Here is a 22,559-nt window from a genome sequence, read left to right on the forward strand (position 1 = left end):
TATGTATGTATATGCATGACTGGGACATTGTGCTTTATACCAGAAATCGACACATTGTAACTAACTGTACTTCAATAAACTATATATATTATATAAAAGTGGAGTTTCTTCAAATGGGCTCCTGAGTCCCTTTGACATGACTCAGCAATCTTTGATAACTTTCTTGCTTTCTGGTAGGAAAAGCATTCCAGGCACATCTTACGCGTTCCCTTTCCCGGACCTGGAATTAGCCATTTCTTCAAGAAGCACTGTTTCTTTTCAATGGGAAGTTGTATTTTGAGGCTACAACCAAGGTGATAGGAATTCTTTTTACTAGGGGGTTTGTGATTGCTTTTTAGGCTTTTCAGGGGACAGAGCTAGTGTGTGTGTGTATATGTGTCTGTGCACGTGCTGAATTGTGTAGCATCCAGAGGGGGTGTCTTATTAGGCTCTGCTAAACATTTTGACTCAGGAGACTACCGTAGGCCACACTTGGCAACATAGTCACTTAGAAGGATGTAGGTGAGGAAACAGCTTAACAGCAGGTCCGCATCAAGCATCCCTCTTTAGTGGAGGCAGCCCTCACAGCAGTCCACAGTGCTGTGAGGACCTCCCGGGACAGTTCAGGTGTGAAAGGAAAAGGCTCATTTCAGGCAAGTGCAGGATCATCCCTGGCTAGAAGCCTCAATGCCCCAGGGGAGCCAGTCATTCTTGTAACAACCTGACAGGCCTAACTTTCAGAATCTCTTCAAGTGAAGAATCACCATACTCAGGAAAGCCCAAAGTTAAGGCTTTCCATTAGGTATTTATAATTCATATGTAGAATTCTCAGGCCAGATGGAAGTTATCAATCAAGGGTCAGTTTTACTATGAGCAATGTTACCAAGTAATACAGTTGACATATCACCTTGGTCAGATTTCCAGAATAGAGGTAGGAAATTTTTTAAAGATAAAATAACACCATGAACTATTCACACTGATACTTCCATTTATAATTCAGGACTATGGAAATTTTATTTAACCTCATTAATTTTATATCTGTATTTCCTCTCTCTCATGCCGAAGATCCCTGTCCCAATGCCACCAGCATAATTACTCATTTGCTTTATCCCCTAAAACATGTATAGCAACCCCAGAATAATGATGCCGGTGCCACTACCAAGATGATTACTGCAACAGTTCAAGATTTTTTCCTTTAATTCTTTTTGTCCTTAGGGTACATGACACTGGGGATGTGTGATTAAATTACTGTATCTTAAAACTCATCTGAAATAGTTCCTCTCTGTGTGGTTATGCCACTTCATGATTAACAGGTTCATTTGTTTAATTTTGCTTTCAGTTTTAAGAATTTCTTTTTAAATTTTTAATGTTATATTAATTGTATAATCATGTAAAACATCAATAAGATTCTGAAATCAGATCTATAAAACAAAGTATATTTAGAGAGGTCTAGTTTCCATCCTTCATCCTTGTTTCTTTCATTGGTAACCATTATCTTTAAAATGAAAATTCTGTTTTATTATCATGTTAAAAATAGCAAATGAACTGTACGTATTTTTTCATTCTACATCTATCTAAGAAAGTATCTATTATGTACCCTTTTTTCTACTTTGTGTCATTTGTTTAACAATATATCCTAATGTTTCATTCCGTGGCAGCGTGTAGACATATTCCTCACTGCTTTTTACAGTGGCAGGTAACTCCAAATACCTATGGATGTAACATAATTCATTCTGGCAGTGCCCAACTGATGGACTTTTCGGTTGTTTCCAGTTCTGTGGCATTACACATGGCACTGACATTTTAAAATGAACAATCCAGTAATCACAGTCACATTGGTTTTGTGTTACTTGCCCATCTGTCTGGTTTGACTTCAGATTCGGAGTCAAAATTTTGAGGTTTCCGAATTTGCGAAAAAGTCAAATGACGATTCCTTCTTTGATTTTACCACTGTTTTAGGCAACAAGATTGATTTGGCTGAAAGGAGAGAGGTCTCCCAGCAGAGAGCTGAAGAATTCTCAGAAGCTCAGGACATGTATTACCTGGAGACCTCAGCCAAGGAATCAGATAACGTGGAGAAACTCTTCCTTGACTTAGCGTGCCGCCTCATCAGTGAAGCCAGGCAGAACACGCTGGTGAACAATGTATCGTCACCCTTACCTGGAGAAGGCAAAAGCATCAGCTATTTGACTTGTTGTAATTTCAACTAAAGGCTGGGGCAAGGTGAAGCAAGAGGAATCAGCAGCTGCCCCAATGGGCCACAAATTGCTAGGGAGATCTGGCGATGACTGTGGCTCCCGCTCTGGGACCTTCTGACTCCTGTGGGCTCCTGAGCTTACAAAGCATGGCAGGCCCAGGGCCCCGTCCACAGGCCAGCATTAGCAGAACATATAATGGTTTCACCCTTTTGCGGTCTGGAGTCGGATCAAGGAGAAAATTGCACTAGGCACTCCATGATCTGCAGAGCATGTTGCTTTTGTTTTTTTAAAAAAGCAAGTAAAACGCATTCCTGAACACAGTCCAGGGGGAAGTGTACCGTAGGGACCCTCCTGCACGGCAGTGGGTGCATGTGGGGGCTGCTCTTTAGGGCTTCTGGGGGCCCCCGGGTTTCTTGTCTACCAGATAAACCAAAACTGGGAAGGCCAAGTCCTGTCTCTGCGGTGCGTGTTGATGGCGCCACGGAGATTCTGAAAAGTGTTATTTCTCTTTTCCACCGGCACTTTCAAGAACTTTGGGATGTAAAAATGAAATGAAACTACCCGTGACGACAGTAACAATCCTTGTTTTAATAATACATACAAGCTCCATGACTCCTTTTGGTGCTAATGATTCCGCTCTTTCACAGACCAAACATTTTACTACAATGATGTCCTTAAATACATTACATAGAAATAAAAGGAAAAAAAGGAGGGAAGTCCATGAATCAGTGCTCTTTCTCGAAGTCTCATTACTACCTTTTCTAGGGTAGATTTGTTGGAAAAGAGAATACTTTTCCTTTCATGTTCCCTTCTGAATCTCTACCATTTTCTTCTTTCATTCTCCCATCTTTCCTGCCCTTTAAGTAAATGACAAAGTTTGAAAAATGAAAAAAAAAAAAGTCAATACTCTACTGTAAAAGATTAGCTTGAAGACATTACAAGTACTATGAGAAAACAGACCAGATCTGACCAAAATACTGTGGATTAATGGGCTGCAGGGCAGAGTTCCAGGCAGAGCACAGTCCTCGAGAGCAGGTCACACCTTTTACTTCCTGGTACTCTCCGTCTTGGACAGACCAAGGCTTAGGATTTTGTAGATGTTTTTAGTATGGTACGTGAGAAGAGCAACAGATGAAGTCTCACGGACCATTTTTGTATCTGCAGTGATAACCTTAGAAAAAGTCTGCTTGTGGAAGCAGACTGAGTAGTCATCTGTCACCTCTTTGTAGTACTGTTACTCTCAGACTCATGACCATATATCCTTTCCTGTTTCTTTTTCTTTTCCTCTCTTTTCTTTCCTGGTCTCCCCCTTTTACCTCCTTTCCTCCATATCCCGCTCCATCCCTCCCTTGCTTTTATGCATGTGTTACTGCAAATCTCCAATTCAAATGGAGGTGTATATGCCTTTACCTAGCCAATTTAAAGACAGAACTCAAAAAAGAAGCCATGCTGCTGAATATGTGTTACTGTTTCTTCAGTGCCATACTTTGAGACCTTCCAATTTGTTCACTGATATAAATGCAAATTGGGAAAATAGTTAAACCTGTTTGCTGTTGATGCTGTCAGATGTTTCTGTAGCTTGCTGCTTAGTGTAACCAAGGGATGGGGAATGGGATAAGGACAGGATAGGTAATTCCACTGTTGCTGTAGGTGGTGGCAATCTCGGTCCTGATCTATTGATGTGTGAAAGCTACTGAATATTAAAGCAATGAGTCATGCAGAGATGTGATATTGGTGAAGCGTTTCTAGTGTTCCTCTAGCATTTTTCAAAGTGACCCATCTCTTTCACCCGGAAACTCTAGACTGTTTAAGGGACTGATACTTACAGTTGGCCTCACTGTGCTTGTCCTGATCCTTTGGGTAAGAGAAAATGATCGCAGAAGTTTGAATTGCTTTTAATTTAGAATCCATCTCTACAGGAAAGAAAAATTATTTTAATAATAAACACCAACCAAAATAATTTATCATAGATGCCTTTCCCACCTCATTTTCCTCACCAAGCCAGCAACTAAATGTATTCAGAAAAAAAGCTGATCAAGGTGGGCAGAAGAACTCTTTTTAAATGGTGAGGAAATGTCCCTAAGTGTAGGTTTATTATCTTTCATCTAGGGCAAAAACCCTATGTCCCTAGCACATCACAGCCCAATTTTGTCTTGCAGCAGCAAGACAATAAAGTTGCTTTGTGAACGTGGAGAATGAGACTTTGTTAGATTGGAAATTTCGTTGTAAAGTAATAAGTTCTAGGGTAACTTTTGCATTCTGAAGTTCTTATTTCCCAGGGCTCAGCCTCTTCTGCCTACCCTTGGCCAAACTCAGAAGGGGATTAGGAAGCTGTGTCCTTGGCTCCTTTCCTCCCGGTTACTCCTCCCAGCCTTTCTGTAACTTGCAGTCACCCATCTACAGCACATCAGCAGGGACACGAGAGAATGCAGGGCTTTGTTTCTTTTCTTCCTTGTAGTTGTGTGAATTCCAGATTAGGCCTTATGGACACTTGTTCAGTGATGTATCTCAAGTTTGAGAACAAACCCTGATAATATTGTAGGTGCTCAATAAACATTAGTTGAATAAACGACTTAGTGCCAAGAGGAGCTTTTCCGGATAAACAGAACTTTCTCAAATAGAACTTGAGAAAGGACATTAGTTCAATGTGGTCATCTTAACCCAGGCTAGGACCTAAACCTACTGGTTTGCCTACTAGTTGTTACTGTCATGGCAATATTTGCTAGGATGAGCCTTCTCATTTAATGGTGGGTGAAAATGAGGTTGCCTTTTCAATGTTCATTTTGGCTTGATCTGACTCATAAGACTACCAGAGTCCATGTCTGCTTCCATTTTGGTGTGATTTTTTTTTAAATACAATCACTAAATATATGGCAAAATTTTCTCAATTTCCAATTAAAGCACATATTCACGTCAGAGTTGGATTTGGAGAATCTGTGAAATCATATAGCTTGCTCATATTAAGGATGTTAGGGCTTTGTGTAGACTGTACCCTCACAGGATTTTGTGCTTTCTCCTTTACCAATGCAAGGCTTTTATTTCTTTATGTGCTTTTGTTAGAGCTATTCAATTATATTAACATTTAATTTTGATTATATGGGGCCAATTTATCTTTCTGTGGATTATTTAGAATAGGCTATTAGGTTTTCTTGGCCCTTTTCCGCCTCTGTTTTTAGTCATTTCACGTTAGCACCTCTTCCTGAGTAAAGAGGGAAGAAAATAACTAAAAACGAAAGTCAGATGGATTGATTTGATGATGTGTCAATTTCTGAGTTAGAGTTTGGTAAGAAAGTTGAAAACCACTGGCCAAAATAGATATTTGGTAATTTATTTTAAGTAATTTAGACTTGTTGGAGAAAGGAGGCAGAATTTAACCAAGGACTGGATTCATCTTTCTTCTGTTCATGAATGTTTGCCTTTGGGGGACATCAGTGACTTCCAATATTAGATAATGATTTGCTTCATATACCCTTTGAGTTATACCATAATTCTTCCAGATCCAGCATCAAGTTTCAGTTAATGAATCTTTCTGCATAGACACCAGTTGCAAGTGATTTTGCATTGGTCCTCTGACTAAAGGGAAAAAATATCTTTTTTTTAATAAATCAAGCTACATGAATGAAATCATAATCAGAAAAAAACTTTAATTTTTTTCCATCTATCAAACTAATGGCTTTAAAGATAGACATTTTCTATTTTGTAATCCTACAGAACTCTGTGTATTGCATGATCATAAATACTTTAGGGACCGCTGCCCTGTTAGCCTCTGGGAGAGCTCTCCTGGGGTTTACCTTTTCTTTTTTCTAGAATTTTTTTTTTTAACGGCAACTAGTTACTTACTTTCCTCAACCATGTCTCTGACAGATATGGTTTAGTGCAACTGAAATACTCTTGAGACTTAACTAGAAAAGCAAAAGCAGTGAAAAAACATGTGTATCTCATCCTTCTAACAAAATGTACTCCACATAAGCTGTGTGGTTGAACATTAATTTGGGGATAAGAGAGGGATGTGTTTTGTTTCCTTTCTTTGTTTTGGATTTCCTATCTGTGACATGAGCCTATTTGTATTTGGAGGGAATTCTTCACACTGGGGAGAGAGCATACTGAATTAAGAAATGATCGTCCCTTCCAGCAGCTCATTAATACAGTAATGTTAAGGCCAGGAAGATGCCACTTCATCTCCTTTCCTAAACCCATGTTGTTGGAACATCGCAGTCATTTTTGGGAGCCATAGTTTAAAAACAACTTGAGGCATAACAAAGATGGTGAAGGATTTTTAAAATTTAAGACATTTGAAGAATGTTTGAAGGATTTAGGGAAATGTAGCTTGGGAGAGGGAGAGAATTACAGTCAGTACATTAGAGCAAGACTCTGTGGCTCAAAGGGGTGGAATGAGGCCCACTGAAGAGAGGCCACAAGGCCACAGATTTGAACTGCATGTCAGGGAGAACTTTCTCAAAAAGTTGGTTCACCATTGAAGGGGCTGCCTCAGGTAACGGTCTGTCAAGCAGAGGTTACATAAGAACTCAGCAAAGATGATGTGGAGAAGATCCCAGCAAAGGTAACATCTTCAATTAAATATCTGTTGACGCACAGCTAATGATTTTTTTTTTAAGGCTTTGATCTTCTGTCCGAAGTGCATCCCATCCTCCAGGAAGGAGGTTGGTAACATGCTGTTATGTCAAGAGACTGGCTTGCCATTATGCCCTATTCTGGGATTGCTTTGTGGGATTCACTGATGTCCTGTTGAAATCACAAACTGGGTCTTGAGTTAAAATTTTTAAGAGGTATTGTTTTAGTAGAAGTTACATGAAATCATGGAAACTTTGTGTTTGTCACTTGCCAAAAATTGGCTATGCTCAGTTTTAGTGAATAACTGGTATCTCTTCAGAATTTCAGGATAGGCCTTTTTAGCAGAGCAGAATCTTCAGTGAAAGGTCCCATAAATATACCAACATGGAGTTTTGCAGCTCCCATCACAGATGGGCTCGTGGTCACTGACATAAAACAGTCCCCAAGATCTATTCTGGAAAAATCTCAAATGACATTTGGTCAGTTGATCTGATTCTCTTAAAAAAAAAAAAAAAGAAAGGAAAAATGATCTGGAAATGATTTTTAAAAAATGGAGGACAACTTGCTTCATGTAGAAAGTAACAAAATATATATCTTTGATTTCAAAATCAGAGATAACAATAAGCAACATTTGGTAATAAAGTCCATGACCCACATGATTCCACCTGCAAAATAACTTGCATCCTTGCAAGGATGGTAGATGTCTCTTCATTGGTCTTTATTTTAAAAAGTCATTAGTCTCGCATCAGTATGGTGAGAAACCCTTGAGTTTGGGTAAGACTTTCTTTGACCCTTTTGGATAAGAAGTCATAGCACAAAAGCTAGCCTCTTCTTTCATTGACTTCCTGAGGTGTATGAGTAAAAATTTTACTTTCCCACTAAGTTAAAGCAGAACTTTTAGAGCTGTTGTGCTCTAGTTCCTGATGGAATCCTTGGTGGGTTGTGACTTTGACTTCAATTGGTGATACAGGGAGGTGTACAGAAGGGGGAACACTAGGCTGGGTGTGAGGAGTCCCAGTATTCCCATGAATTAGTTGTAACATTATGCAAAGCACAATCTCTTGAGCATCAGTTTCCTCATCTATGAGATAGACTCGTAATAATACCTGTTAGGATTATTGTGGAAATTAAATAAGATAAATGGAAAGTATAGTGCTTAGTAAACATTAAGCACTCAAATATTAGTTTTTTTCTCCTTGATTAAGAGCAGACTTTGGATGGTGTGATGCAAGTATAGACCCTTCGAACAAAACAAGGAACCCTCCTGACTGAAAGAAAAGAGATTCATTTCTGAGAGGACCTTGAAAGAAAGTCACTTACTTGATCCATCCTTCTGCCTTAGGGCATAACTGTTACCCAAGAGGCTCCACTCTTTACCTACTTCAAGAAAGGTATTCCTTCTGTCTCTCCCAATGGGCAATTCCAGGGTTGGAAATTCATTATCAGGAAACTTAACTTTATTACTGAAATACCTCACAGTGCAATTTGAACCTCTTTCTTCTTGATCCCATTCTTCATGGGAAGAAAACTTTGTTGATCTTGTCTTCTTTTTAAGGAGCCATGTTTGCCATTTATTACTGCCCTTTTGCCTCTTTTTTTTTTTTTATTGACAGTTAGAAAAGCTCATTAAGGTGATTATTATTCCCTTGGGGAATGTCATAGGTGTTTATAAACTCAGCTTCTTACTGATACCAGATTTAGATCACCATCTTCCTGTTGATTAACTCTTCAATTATGCATGTATTTTCTTCTCTAGTTAACATATAATTGATAACCAAGTGTGTGCTTCTAAAGAATTATTCTGGTTGTGTGGCTCTTGTTTTCTCCTTTTAGTAAAATGGAGTCATGAATCTCAGTTTTGTCATCTACTTTTAGAATTTAATTTCATATATGACATTACTTAATGGACATAATTACTACCACCTAAATTTAGCAGGGTTTCTTTCCCTTTCTACGTGTGCACTAAGTTCTGAAATAAAAATTGGAATACCAAATGCCCACTAAAGCAAAACTTCATGCACAGAATAACAAATGATAAGAATCTGGTCTGCTAGGATAATTTGTCACTAGTTGGTTGAATGGTGCACAGCTTTTGTTTAAGGTTACACAGTTATGCCTGGATTAAATAACAATAGCAAAACTTGATAAGCCCTCTGAAAAACAGCTGCTAAACATACTGCTTTCTGGAATGTAATCATTAGGAATAAATACTCTCTTGTCCTATACAATTGCAGAATGTTAATGGGACTTTCTTGTAGGCTACTTAACAATGAATGTCAACTGATTTATTTAAAATTTTTTTTTGTGAATCCGTTTAAGGCGTGTTGGGGCTTTCATGTTCCTGTTGTAGAAAATTTCAAACGACTGGAATGCTGGCTTCTAATTTCTGCTCACTGAAGTGTCCTCTAGACATACGAGGTGGTTGGGGCTTTTTTGATGATATGTGAGGGCACTACATACATGTATTATGTAAATACACTTACATAAATGTAAGTGTGTGAGTAAAATTGCTGTTTTCAGCAAAAAAAAAAAAAACCAACTCTGCTAAAAAATTCAGATAATAAAGGGTTAAGAGAGATTTTTGATAATCTAAAGGGAAAAAGTGTGCCCCATATATATTGTTGCATACATTTTAATGCATGACTTTTAGTATAGGGATGAAATAAAATACAACATATATAATTCTGGAGGTCTTCTCAGCAGCTAGTTAACTATTTAGAGAAGCTGTTCCATGAAGACTTAGAGAATCCCTGCCATTTCCCTTTTCCTATCTCTTCCCATTGAAACATGGGTCTTTAATATACACATAGTTTTAACAAACATGTTTATCACTGAATCTTATGAACTCAACTCTATTTGGTTGTTGATTTCAAGCATAGGCTCTCAGTAATATCTGAATATGCCAGTGTATAAAATCTAACCATTAGCTTCAACACAAGCAAAATACTTGATTTTAAATGTTAATATGCAGATATTAACAGTATACTGTATCGTGTCTTATGTGTTCATGTGTTTTTTTAAAATAAAATGCCTGTTAGAAATATAAGCTGATGATGGCCTGAGTGCAATTAGCTGAAAACATTCTGTAGAAAGGTGACTGGATGAAAACTTTAATCAATGTTAAAAAGGGGGGAGTGGGGACAGGAATCTGAGCAAAATATTTTGACATGAGGTTGCATTTCTCTTTTTAAAATTAAGATATAAGTCATACATCATAGAGATCACCCATTTAAAGTATGCAATTCAGTGGGGTTTTTTGTGTTTTTTTTTTAGTATTTTCACAAAGTTGTGCAACCATCACCATTATCTAACTCCAGAATATTTTCTTCATCCTCAGAGAAGTTCTGTACCTGTTAGTAATCACTCCCCCTGCTTCCCTTCTGGCATATGGCAACCACTGATCTATTTTCTGTCTATATAGATTTACCTATCCTGGACATTTCATATAAATAGAATTATACAGTATGTCCTCTTTTTTGTTTGGCTTCTTTCACTTAGCATAATGTTTTCAAGTTTCATGTCATAGCATGTTTCATGTTGTAGCATGAATCAATACATTCTTTTTATGGTTAAATAATATTCCAGTGTGTGTGTGTGTGTGTGTGTGTGTGTGTGTATGTGTACACCACATTTTATTTGTCCATTCATCAGTTGATGGACATGTGGGTTGTTTTTACCTTTTGGCTATTATATATAATGCTGCTATAAATATTTGTGTACAAGTTTTCTCTGTGGGCATATGTTTTCACTTTTCTCTTATAAAGCAATTAGTCTAGCATTTCAAGTCACTTGTGTTCATTTAAGCAGAACCTCTTAAAATCCTACTTAGAGAATGCAACTTATAATCTTAGATCAATTGGTCAATTAGGAGATCCTCGAATAATTGCCAACTCTCCCATATGTCTATAAGAATTTTTCTATGAGGCTATCATTCAGCTATGATAATCAATTTCATGAAGACTGCTTCAGTCTTACAGAAATTGAATTGTCATCACATAGAGAATTTCTAAGTCTTCTGCAATGTTTTAAAGGACAGCTACAAATCATGCTGGAGCGCAGCACTCATTCAATCTTCTAGGATTCAGTGAAGGAGCACTTTTAACATACAATTTCCTTTCTGTATATCGACTGTCTTTTAAAGTTTGGACTTTCCTTCTTGAAAAAAGATTGTCAAATTGCCAAACCACCTGACTGTCCACTGTTGCTTCAGTTTTTATTATTAAGAAATAATTCATACTGAGAGTAAAAGTAAAAAGAATGTATTTTGTGTGCAAAGGATGAATGTATTAATAACTTTTTATTTGTAACAGAATTTTTTAAAAAAGATGAATGGAAATTGCTTTCCCATGTACTTGTATATAAATAAACATTTCCTGTTGCCCACATTTTGGACAATCATATGCCATCGAAGTATATAAAAAACAAATACGCTGTAAGTGCACTAATGTCCTTCAGCATGCTGTAGAATGTGTTCTGGATTTGGGGATCTGGAGACTTGAGCTTGAATATTGATTCTCTAACTGGCTAATCTTAGACAAATCATTTAACATTTTGCACTATGGATTTCTCCTTTGTAAAATAAGGAGCTAGAATAAGTAATCCCTATTTTTTAATTTTAATTTTTAATTAATTAATGTATTTAAGAACCATCCGTTGCAATGTGTCAGTTTCTGGTGTACAGCACAATGACCTAGTCATGCAGATACATATATATATTTGTTTTCAAATTTTTTTGAATAATGGCCATTCTGACTGGTGTGAGGTAATATCTCATAGTTTTTGATTTGCATTTATCTGATAATTAGTGATATTGATCATTTTTTCATGTGTCTATTGGCCATTTGTATGTCTTCATTGGAGAACTGCTTGTTTAGGTCTTCTGCCCATTTTTGGATTGGGTTTTTTTTTGTTGTTGTTATCAAGTTGTATGAGCTGTCTATATATTCTGGAAATTAAGCCTCTATCAGTCGCATAGAATGAGTAATCTTTAAATCCTCCTTCAACTGTAATACTAAATAAGACTCCTCTGCTATATTCAGGATGTGAAAATTATATGTTAGTTTTCTAATGGTGAGGAAGATGCTTTATCATATCATGTATTGGAAGGAGTATTACACTGAGAAGCAGGAGTCAAATCCTAGTCCCAGCTCTGACACTGAGAAGCTGTGTGACTTTGGGTCAATCATTTAATTTCAAGCCTTAATTTTCCCAACTGCAAAATACAGATATGAGATTAGATATGTTTAAGGTTCCTTCCAGCTAAAACACATTACATGGTTTTATTTATTTAGCGATGTCATTTAAGTTATTATCTTTCATAATTTGGAATGAGACTACTTACTCATTACTAAGGCACTGATTCATTCAATCATTCATTTATTCACCATTTATTGAGCACATAGGGCAGGTGCAGGAACCTGCTTTTAGATGTCTCCCACCTTTACTGCAGGAGTCACGGATTTGCACCTTTTTTGAAATTCATCCCCACCCCAATGCTTGCCTCTCACTCTCTGCCTTGGAACATGCATTTGAGAGATAAATGTCCTGGATTAGGAGTGAGTACAGTGGGTCATGGAGCATGGCAGAGTTAACAGGATAACAAAGGGATTATACTATGACTTTTGGGTTTCCTGGCATGGTGTTCTTGAGTTAACTAAGCATAGGTAGTCTGTAACCTTATTTGACATTATCATTTAGCATTCATAAAATATTCAGTTTTGCAAAATCACTTACTATAAGTTTGTTTTTATCTAATGACAGCTTCTCTGCAGTTGGTGAGAGAATTAATTAATTTTGCTCCTTTAGCACCTTCTTTAAAATAATATATTTGCAAAACCTTCTGAATTTATACATGCTGTGGTTTTAAGTGTTTTATTATTATTAATTTGAACCATGTGTAATTATGTTTTATAGGTCAAAATCAGTCACATATTGGCAATTTTGTGATTCTAATACGACCTAGTTAAGTCGTGAGCAACAAATACTGCGAGACAAATATCACTAGTTGAGGAGAAACTTTGGTAAGTGTTCTCATCCTGTTTTTTGGTTTTTGCCACTAAGGGAATTTCAACAAACTATTTCAACTTGCACATTGGTTTTTTTCCAATAGTTAAATGGGATAAATTGCAAACATGAATAGAATTTTTAAATGTTTATTCATGTACAAATCATGACAGATCACTGGAAGAAAATTACAAATGTGGTTTATTCCCCAAATATCTAAGTGTTTAGATCATTGTGCTTCTCATTTGGGCAACGTAATGCTTCAGATACACAATTCTTTGGCAAATTGGAGATCAAAGTTTTGAAAACACTTGAGGCTCTCTATCATTAATTTACTGAATTACTTCACAACTGCTAACTGGCAGACTTTACCTGCTATATGCTATCTATATACCCCAAAACTCATCTGCAGCTGAGAGGTGAAACCTGGAGCTGTTTTTAAACCAAAATCATGTGGCTGTGCTTTTGCCCAGGTGCTCACCTCTGACTATTTCAAGAACCAAAATATCTTATTTCCTTTACTTACAGGAAACCACATGTTAGTAACATAAGACAGCCTGTCTAAATTTTAATACCTGGAGTTTATTTAGGCTTCCCAGAGAATAGTTGTATTTTTCTCATGTAGATAAAAATAAACTTGAAGAAACAGGGTAGTCTTTCTGACTTTGATCTTAGAGATGAAACCACAAGAACTAACAACTCTATGTGGCCTAAAATTCTATAAAGTTTATTGATGCTTATATTCACATTTAATCCTGACTGTAACCTTGTGAAGTACTTTCAGCAGCTGGAGTACAAAGTACAGAGGTTTTGATGGGAGACAAAGATTAAGACCTACTTTGAACATGGAAGGTGTTCTAGGCAAAAGGATTGAAGAGTACAAAGGCTTTAGGCCAAAGTATCTATTACTTTGGGCAAGTTACTCACCCTCTTTTAACCTTAGTTTCCTCATTATAAAATTAGGAGCAAACAACTTCCTTTCATAGAATTGACTTAGCATGGGAGGGGTAGAAAATAAAGAAATACTAATAATGTCAGGCAGTGATAATTAGTATAAAGTAAATAAGTCAGGGCAAGAGAGAGAAGCAGTGACGGTAGAGTGTCGTTATTATATATACATATATCTATTTTTTTATATAGCCACCTTATACTTTATATAAGGTGGTTAAGGGAAGGCCACATTGGTAATATATCATTTAATAGTAGACCTGAAAGAAATGACAGATTGAACGGTGTACATATCTTGGTGAAAAGTGTTCTAGGCAGAGCGAATAGAATGTACAAAAGCCTTAAGGCCAAGGGATCCCAGGATGGCTAAAACAAAATGAAAAAGTGAGGGGCAAAGGGTCTATGATGTTTGAGGGGAGTGGTGGTATACATCACAGCACCTTGGAGTCCACTGCAAGGACTCTGGTTTTTACCTAGAGTGAGTTGGCAGCCCTTGGAAGGTTTTGAGTAGAGAATTAATTTGATTTATATTTAGATAGAATCATTCTGCTGCTGTGTGGAGAGTAGATTATAAAATAGTTAAAGGTAGAACCAGGGTGACCATTCAGGGAGATCACTGCTATAACCCAGGTGACTTGGACATGGGAGTAGGTGAGGAGATTGTGGGAAGTGCTTGTATTCTGGCTACATTTTACTTAATTTTTCTTTAAAAACTGAGATATAATTGACATATAACATTGTATTAGCTTCAGGTGTACAAAATAATGATCAGATATGTATATATATTGCAAAATGATCACCACAATAACACTAGTTAACATCCATCACTACACACAGAAACAAATGTTTGTGTGATAAGAGAACTATTTAACTTTTTGTTATAGAAAATGTCCATCATAGATAAAAGTAGACTAGTATAACAGACCTCCAGGTACACATCACTCACCTTCAACAACAACTCATGATCAGTCTTGTTTCTTCTATGTTTCCATTTTCTCCATTCTGTATTATTTTGCAGCAAGGCCCACACATCATTATCATTTCATCTAGAAATATTTCAGTATGTATCATTAAAAGGTCAGTTTTAAAAACCATAATATTATAATCATATCTAAAAAAGTTTAAATAATTTTTAATTTTTTCAAACACATGTTCTGTATATATTTTAAAAATACACCCTCAGGTCTTGCTCATGGTTTAGATGTAGAGAAAGAGGAGTCAAGGACGACTCTGAAGTTTTTGACTTAAGCAACTGGTGTTGTGTGGTGTTTGTATGGAAAACACTGTAGGAGGAGCAGTTTTGGTGGGTAGGGTGAAACAGTAGTTCGGTTCAGGACTTGTTGAGTTTGAGATGTCTATTTGACATCTAGATAGAGATGTTGATTTGGCGGTTGTATATACGTGTCTGAAATTTGGGAAGAGATCAGTCTGGAGTTAGAAATGTGGGAATTGACAGCGCAACGATGGTACTAAAAGACATAAAACTGTTTGCCATCACCAAAGAAGTGAGTATAAGTGGAAAAAGGCCTGAGGACTGAACCTTGGGGCACTCCAACATTTAGTCAGCAAGGGATGGAACACATGACCAGTAAAACAGGAAGAAAACAAACAGTGGTATTCTGGGAGTTTTACTTAAAGAACTGAAAATAGAGTTACCATATGATCCAGCAATTCCACTCCTGGGCATATATCTGGAAAAGACAAAAACTCTAATTCAAAAAGATACATGCACCCCAATGTTCACAGCAGCACTGTTTACAATAGTCAAGACATGGAAGCAACCTAAATGTCCATCAACAGATGAATGGATGAAGAAGACATGTGTATACCTACAATGGAATTCTACTCAGCCATAAAAAAGAATAAAATAATGGCATTTGCAGCAAAATGGATGGACCTAGAGATTATCATACTAAGTGAAGTAAGTCAGAGAAAGACAAATATCATATGCTATCACTTATATGTGGAATCTAAAAAAAATGGCACAGATGAACTTATTTACAAAATTGAAAGAGACTCACAAACATTGTAAATCAGCTATACCTCAACAGAAAAATAAATAACAAAATGCCATAGACTGGATGGCTAATAAACACCAGAAATTAATAAATTAAAAAAATTATTTAATAAAAAAAAATTCTCACAGTTCTGGAGACTGAGAAGTCTAAGAGCAAAGTGCCTGCAGATTTGGAGTCTGGTGAGGGCATGCTTCCTGGTTCACAGATGGCCGTCTTTTCACTGTGTCCTCACGTGGCAGAAGGGGCGAGGGAGCTCTCTGGGACCTCTTTAATAAGGGCACTCACCCCGTTTATACCTGCTCACCAGTGTATAAAGCGCCTGGATCTGAGTACAGGTGCTGCTGTGTCAACCCAGGCCCTGAGCACTTGTAGCTGCTGTATACAAAATGAAAAAAATACTGCTCAGGCCTGGGTTTTGCTGTGTCATGAGTTATCATTTCCTACTCAAGACAGGCAGGAGATGGACAAACATTTGGCTCTTGGCAGAGCTGGTGCCTCTGGTTAGTCAGCAGAAAATGCTTCAACCAGTAAGGGAGCTATGAAGAAGGGAGACAGTCCAGGTGGTCATACACTTCATCTTGGCATCTAAAGGGAACTGCAGGAAACAGACTGAACCCTATTAAGGAAAAGGCAAGATTTTTAGAGGTGAGTTCATTTCTCTCCCATGGAGATAGTTTTCTTTATCACATCACAAATCAACTTAGGCTGAAAGGGCAAATGATGGTTCAGATAAAAACACTGCAGAATATTTAACTTACCTTCAACCTTTAATTATTCAAGTGGTTGCAGCTATTGGTCAACAAGAAGGCAGGGGTTTCACAGAGAAATGCCTCATCTGAGAGATGAGGGCTCATGCAGCATTCTCCCAAGCTCCGAGGGGCAATGCAGTGTGCTGGAAAAATCAGAGCTTTGGCTCTGCCACTTAGTAATGTGGCCTTGGCCTTGACTGAGTTACTTGACCTCTGTAAATGACAAAGTATGTGAAATATCTAAGAGGACTGGCCCAGAGAGAGAGATGCTCCACATGTCAGCGCCTTTTGCTTCCCTCATTACAATGCACCTACTTACATTCTTTACAATTATTTTAAAAACATTAAAAATATAAACTAAAACATGAATGCAAGAAAACAAATGTATCATTTAATAAACTATCATAAAGTAAACACCCTTGTGTTTTAGTCAAGAAATAAAACTTTGCCAACAATCCCTGAATCTCCTCTTTCCTCCTCAAAGAAACTGCTATCTTGACTTTTACAGTCATCAAGGAAGTGACACCCACAAGTGCACACTTCAAATCAGTGGAGTTTAGTCTTATCCATTTAAAATTCATGTGCCTTTTAAATGATTTACAGGCTCCTCCTCCATCTCTTTCTTTTTATTAAAATCATCTGTTGAAGAACATACATTGTTTGGTATACAGTTTCCCAGTCTGGATTTTGCTGATTTCATTTTTATGGTGCAGGTCTCCATGTTCTTTTGTCCGTTGTATATTTTGCAAATAGACAGCTAGATACAGAGGCATGATTAGACAGGTTCAATCCCTCTGGCAAGATTAAAGGAAGTGATATATTCTTTCACCAGGACGCATATAATATCTTGTCTCTTTTGGGGTCTTTTTGAAGATCTAATTGGCTCTGTTGAATGATTTATGAATCAAGCAGCAACTTATCTAGTAAACAGACAGGTGCTCCTTGTTTCTTTTTGGAAAGTTAGCAGCCATTGATGCTCAATGAGTATATCCATTATTCATTGGGGGTTGCAATGTATTAGTTAGATTATTTTTATAAGGAGAACTTCCTTACATCTATTTGTTTATCCAAAGATAAATATTTAATTCTTTCCCTTTGTTTTTATCAGTTTTCAAGATAATGAGTTGGTTCTCTAGCATCGCTTAAAAATGACTAGTGTTTAAAATATCATTATTCTCATGAAATATATACAGGTGTATATATATGTGTGTGTGTGTGTGTGTGTGTGTGTGTGTGTGTGTATATATAAAACACCATATAGTCTGACCTTTACTTTTTTCACTGTTTTTTTTGTGTATCTTTCCAGCAATATTTTACACATATAAAATCATTTGTAAATGATGGTTATTTCACTATTTTGCTATTATAAGCAATGCTGTATGGAATATCTTTAATACTTGTTTATATATGAATATATTTGTGGGATAACTTCCTAGAAATGAAAATGATGCTTTTAAAATTTTCATAGATGATGTCAAATTATCTTCCACAGAATTAATACCAATTACATTACCATCAACAATGTATCAGTGATACATTGAAGGCATATTTTCAAAAAATACTTTGGGTTGCAAGGGGGAAGCAAGGGGTCAGAAAAAAAGGGTTGAATTTTAGTAGAGGAAGGAAGATGAGGAATAACTATGGTGGAGGTGAGGAACTGGAATTGGGTCAAGGGATTACAACTATAGAGCAGATGCTAATTTGAATAAAGGAGCAGGTGGAAGCAAACAGAAAATTCTGGTACTGGCAGGTGTTGTGGTGTGGAAAGAGCATTGAATTTGATGGCAGGAACCATGTTCCACAGTTATTATCTTATTTAATTCTCATAGTAGCTTTAAGAGTTGTTATTTCTGTTTTACAGAAAAGAAAGGAGAGACTATGAGGATAACAATATCTATTTCACAGGACTGAATGAAGGTTAAATGATACAATGTATGTGACATTATCTATTAGAGTATGAGCTTCTTGAGGGCAGTTATCTCAAACCTAGCACAGTGCCAGGTACATTCTGGAACTCAATAAACAAGTTTCTGAATACTCTTAATGAATGACAGAACCTAGCACAGGGTCTGCCACATAAGTATATGCTCAAGAAATGGTTATTGACTCTTTAAAGATCACCAACTAAAAGAAAGTCTGGTTGGCCACAATACCACATTAGATTCTGGTACCTATTGCCTAAACAGTCAATGATGATGCAGTTCTCATTATTAGAAAGTAATCAAGCCTATCACTTTTGATGGGAGACAGTTTTTCCCCACAGGTATTAAATTCTTAACAACAAACACAACATTTTGTAGCACCTTAGGTAGAAGATGCAGCCTAGGCGGTAACTTCAACACCAGCTTTGAAGGACGAATGCTAACTAGATACCCTTTATAGTTTTCCATAAGCTCTCTCCAAGTTTAGATTTCCAGAATGTCTTTGTACTCAGTCATCCTGTCATCAGTGCTAAGTACACAGAAAACAGTTGATGTTTGTTATATGAATTCTTGAATTAAAAGAAATGTTGCCAATCTTTACCATTCAGTAATAAAGGAGGCAGGATGGAGTACTGGGTCCTGGAGTAGGAGTTAGGGTATCTTATATACTCACCTCAACCTTGTGTAAATGTGGCCTTTGGGAAGACTTCTAGCGTCTCTGGGTCTCAGTTGCCTCATCTATGAGGGTTAGACCAGTGCTTTTAAACCTTGGCTTCACATTAGAATCATCTGGAGAGTTTAATAAAACTACTGATGTGTGAGATTTATCCCCACAAATTTTGATAAATCTGGTCTGGGGTGGCATCTAGGCAATACTACGGTTTTAAAAGGTCCCAAGTGATTTAAATGAGCAGCCCATGGACGAGGACCACTAATACAGATGTTTTGCAAGGTCCCCTCCAGGTCTAAAATGGTAAGAATTGTTAAGATTCAGTATTTAGAAATTTAGTTACTCTTTTAACAGGCTAATAAAGGTAGTTGCAACTTTGAGGATGGATTTTTTTTTTTTAATCATCTAAAAAGAGTAAAAATCCTGGGACATTTGTTACTAAATGGTACCTCATGGCAGGTCACATATTGTAATATATTCACAAATAATTCAGCCATAGGAGATCAACAAAATGCTTAGGGAACAATGTTAATCCAGTTTTCATTGTTGTGTAGGGCACGGGGGATAACTTGCTCTTGATAAGGAATTTAATAGGATTAGGAATTGCCCACTAAGGCAGGACCTCAGAAGGTCTCCAGTGTAGGGGGAATCAGATATAAACCCTTAGCAGTGGAGGAAGAAAACAGTCCCTAAGAAGTTATCCATACCCTGTATGGCTGAACAACCCAAATTCAGTTCATTTGGTGAATCTGTAAAAACACCTCTAACTATGAACTTTGTTAGAGTTGTTTTAGATTGGTAGCATTTCCAGGCACTTGGCAGAAGCAAATGGAAATCCTTCCCCAGAACACTTTCTTAGGCCTCAGAATTCTCATAAATACTTCCCAAAGAAAATAAGTTGCTTCACCTAAACTAAGACTCAAGAAAACATGGCAATACTAGTGAGAACCAGCAGGAAAAAAAATATGACCATAAGAACCTATCAAGACTTCAGTTACTGAAACTGTCAAACACAGAATGTAAAATAACTATGCTTACTGTGATTAAAGCACTAACAGACGAACTTGAAAATGTGTACAGGAAATAGGAAACTTTAAGATGTGATATAGTAAGTTAGAAAAGATAAGAATCTAGCTTTCAGAAAATACATAATTTTGGGGGTAAAAACTCTCAATAGGTAAGTAGAAAAGGAGACTAGACACAAATGGTCAAAAGAAATGATACAGAATGAAGCACAGATATAAAGATGAAAGCAATCAAGAAAAGGTTAAGAAAATGAAAGCGTGAGAATGCATAACACGGTTAATTGGAATTCTAAAACGAGAGGAGAGAGAGAATGAAGTAGAGGTAATATTATAAAAGATTATGGCTAAGAAATTATCAGAATTGATGAAAGGCAGTAATGCACAGATTCTGTAAACTTAATGAATCTAAAGGAGGATTAATAAAAAAATCCATATCTCAACATACCATTAATAGAACCAAGGAACACTAAAAACAAAGGGAATAAAAATATCCAGAAAGAAAAATATCAGATTACTGAAAAAAAAAAATAGGGAAGTCAGTCAGCTGGCTTTCCAAGAGCAACAAGAGCCAGGGACAGTTGAATGGCATTGTGAGTGGAAAGAGAAATAAAGAGAATAACTCCTACCCTAGAATCAAAACCTGAGTTTTCCATCAAAAGAATCTCAACAAAAGAAATTCTGAAGGATATATTTCAGGCCAAAGGGAACTGACAGAAGATCTGAGATTCAAGATAAACCAAAGAGCAAAGAAAATGGTAAATATGTGAGCAAATCTGAAACAAAACCCCCCAAACTCCAAAAAACAAAAATAAAAAACTGACTATAGGATCTAGTATCTTGTGGGGTTAAAAATACAGAATTAAAACTTATGACAAGTGTAATTTAAAAGGAGAGCAAATAGATTAAAAAAGATTTAAAGTCTTTAGGAAAGGATTACAAGCACTGATTAGTTTTATACTTTGATTAAGTACGCATGTTGTAATTCCTAGAGTAAAAACAAACAAAAAACCCCAGCATTTAACTTCCAAACCTAGGAGAAAGAAAACCAGAAATGACAAAAAATAATCAACAGAAAAAGAAAGAAGAAATGAAACATCGATAAATAGGAAGTGTAAAATATGATAAACCAAATATATTTTCATTATTACATTAATTGTTAATGGGCGAAATGTTCCAGCTAGATTGTCAAACTGGACAATAAAACCAAACTATATGAGGTTTATAAAAAACACTTGTAAGACATAACAATATGGAAAGATCTAAAAAATAAATGAAAAAAAAAACCCAACAAAAACCTTTTGCAAATACTAACCAAAACAAAGGAAATATAGCACAGTAATAACAATTAAATTTTAGGACAAAAAACATTAATAGCAACGAAGCAGTACTTTCATGATGGAATTCTCAGTCCATCAGGAAGATACAACAAGACTGAATTTGTACCTAATAACATAGCCTGAAAATAACGTAAAAATTGACAGAACTGCAAGGAGAAACATACACATTCACAACCATAGAGGGAGATTTTAAAATCCCTCTTTCAATAATTAATAGAACAGGGGAAAAATCAGTACAGATGTAGATAATTTGAACATGAATAATATATCAGACATACATATAAAATTCCATGCCCAATAATGTTACAATATATATTCTTTTCAAGTACACCTGGAACATTTACAAAGTGACTATAAATTGGACCAGAAACGTTTCAACAAGTTTCAAAGGATTGAAGTAATAGAATAAGTTTTCTGACTACAGTGTAATTTAGGTAGAAATCATTCACAAAGAGACAGGGACAAAAACAAAAAAAATTTGTTTGGAAATTAAGAAAACACATTTGTTAAAAACTCATGGGTCAAAGAACCCATATGGAAATTATAAAACATTTTGAGCTGAATGATAACAAAAACACTAACATACAAGTCTGGTCTCAGGAGAAAGTCTAGATAGAAGACAGACTTCAAATTGAACAGTTATGGGTGGTTACTGTAGATAAGTAGATAAACTCAACCAAAGAGTACATGTAGAAGTTCCAATAATTGAACACTAAGAGGCACCATCTTTTAAAAGGCAGGCAAAAGAAAGCAGTTAAGGACTATAAGGAGAGATGATCAGACAGTACTTCTAAGACCTGAGTAAGAAGGTACTTCACCCCAGTCCCATGTCTCAGAGACTGATGCTTTGTTATGCCTTTAAGATTTTCTAAATCCTTCTCCAGTTCCTGGGACTAAGGTACCCTGAGCTTGGATCTGGTCCTACATGGGACATAGTCATCAGAGTGCCTCTCCTGAAATTTTCAAGTCCACTTTGGTGCTGGGACAGATGCCATTTCTCCCCTTTGAGGTACTCTTTGACCCTCTCTTGGTTTGGAGCAAATGCTCTAAGGAGCTCTGGGTCTTGTGCCTAAGGAATTTCCCTGGATCTGAAGAGTGGAGCATTTCTACTGACTGAAGCAGTATTTCTTCCACACAA

At 36.6% G+C, this 22,559-nt stretch overlaps 1 protein-coding gene and 1 long non-coding RNA gene across 3 annotated transcripts in view; one reads left to right on the forward strand and one right to left on the reverse strand.

The window, feature by feature from the left end:
- The window catches only part of RAB30 (RAB30, member RAS oncogene family), an 89,515-nt gene extending 78,383 nt beyond the window's left edge, over positions 1-11,132 (forward strand). For both annotated transcript variants that reach the window (XM_015244671.3, XM_006197477.4), the window contains exon 5: positions 1,939-11,132. In XM_015244671.3, the coding sequence (XP_015100157.1) occupies positions 1,939-2,189 (251 nt within the window). In that variant the 3' untranslated portion in view covers positions 2,190-11,132. The remainder of the gene's footprint in view (positions 1-1,938) is intronic.
- LOC140698668 (uncharacterized) lies at positions 2,908-15,624 on the reverse strand. Its single transcript, XR_012076485.1, has 4 exons — positions 15,357-15,624; positions 14,647-14,746; positions 4,004-4,090; positions 2,908-3,034 (listed from the first exon to the last, which is right to left on the reverse strand). It is a non-coding gene; the product is annotated as an uncharacterized lncRNA (long non-coding RNA).
- Positions 15,625-22,559: the final 6,935 nt, after the last annotated feature.

Source organism: Vicugna pacos, chromosome 10 (genome assembly GCF_048564905.1).
Source record: "Vicugna pacos chromosome 10, VicPac4, whole genome shotgun sequence".
Lineage (NCBI taxonomy): Eukaryota > Metazoa > Chordata > Mammalia > Artiodactyla > Camelidae > Vicugna > Vicugna pacos.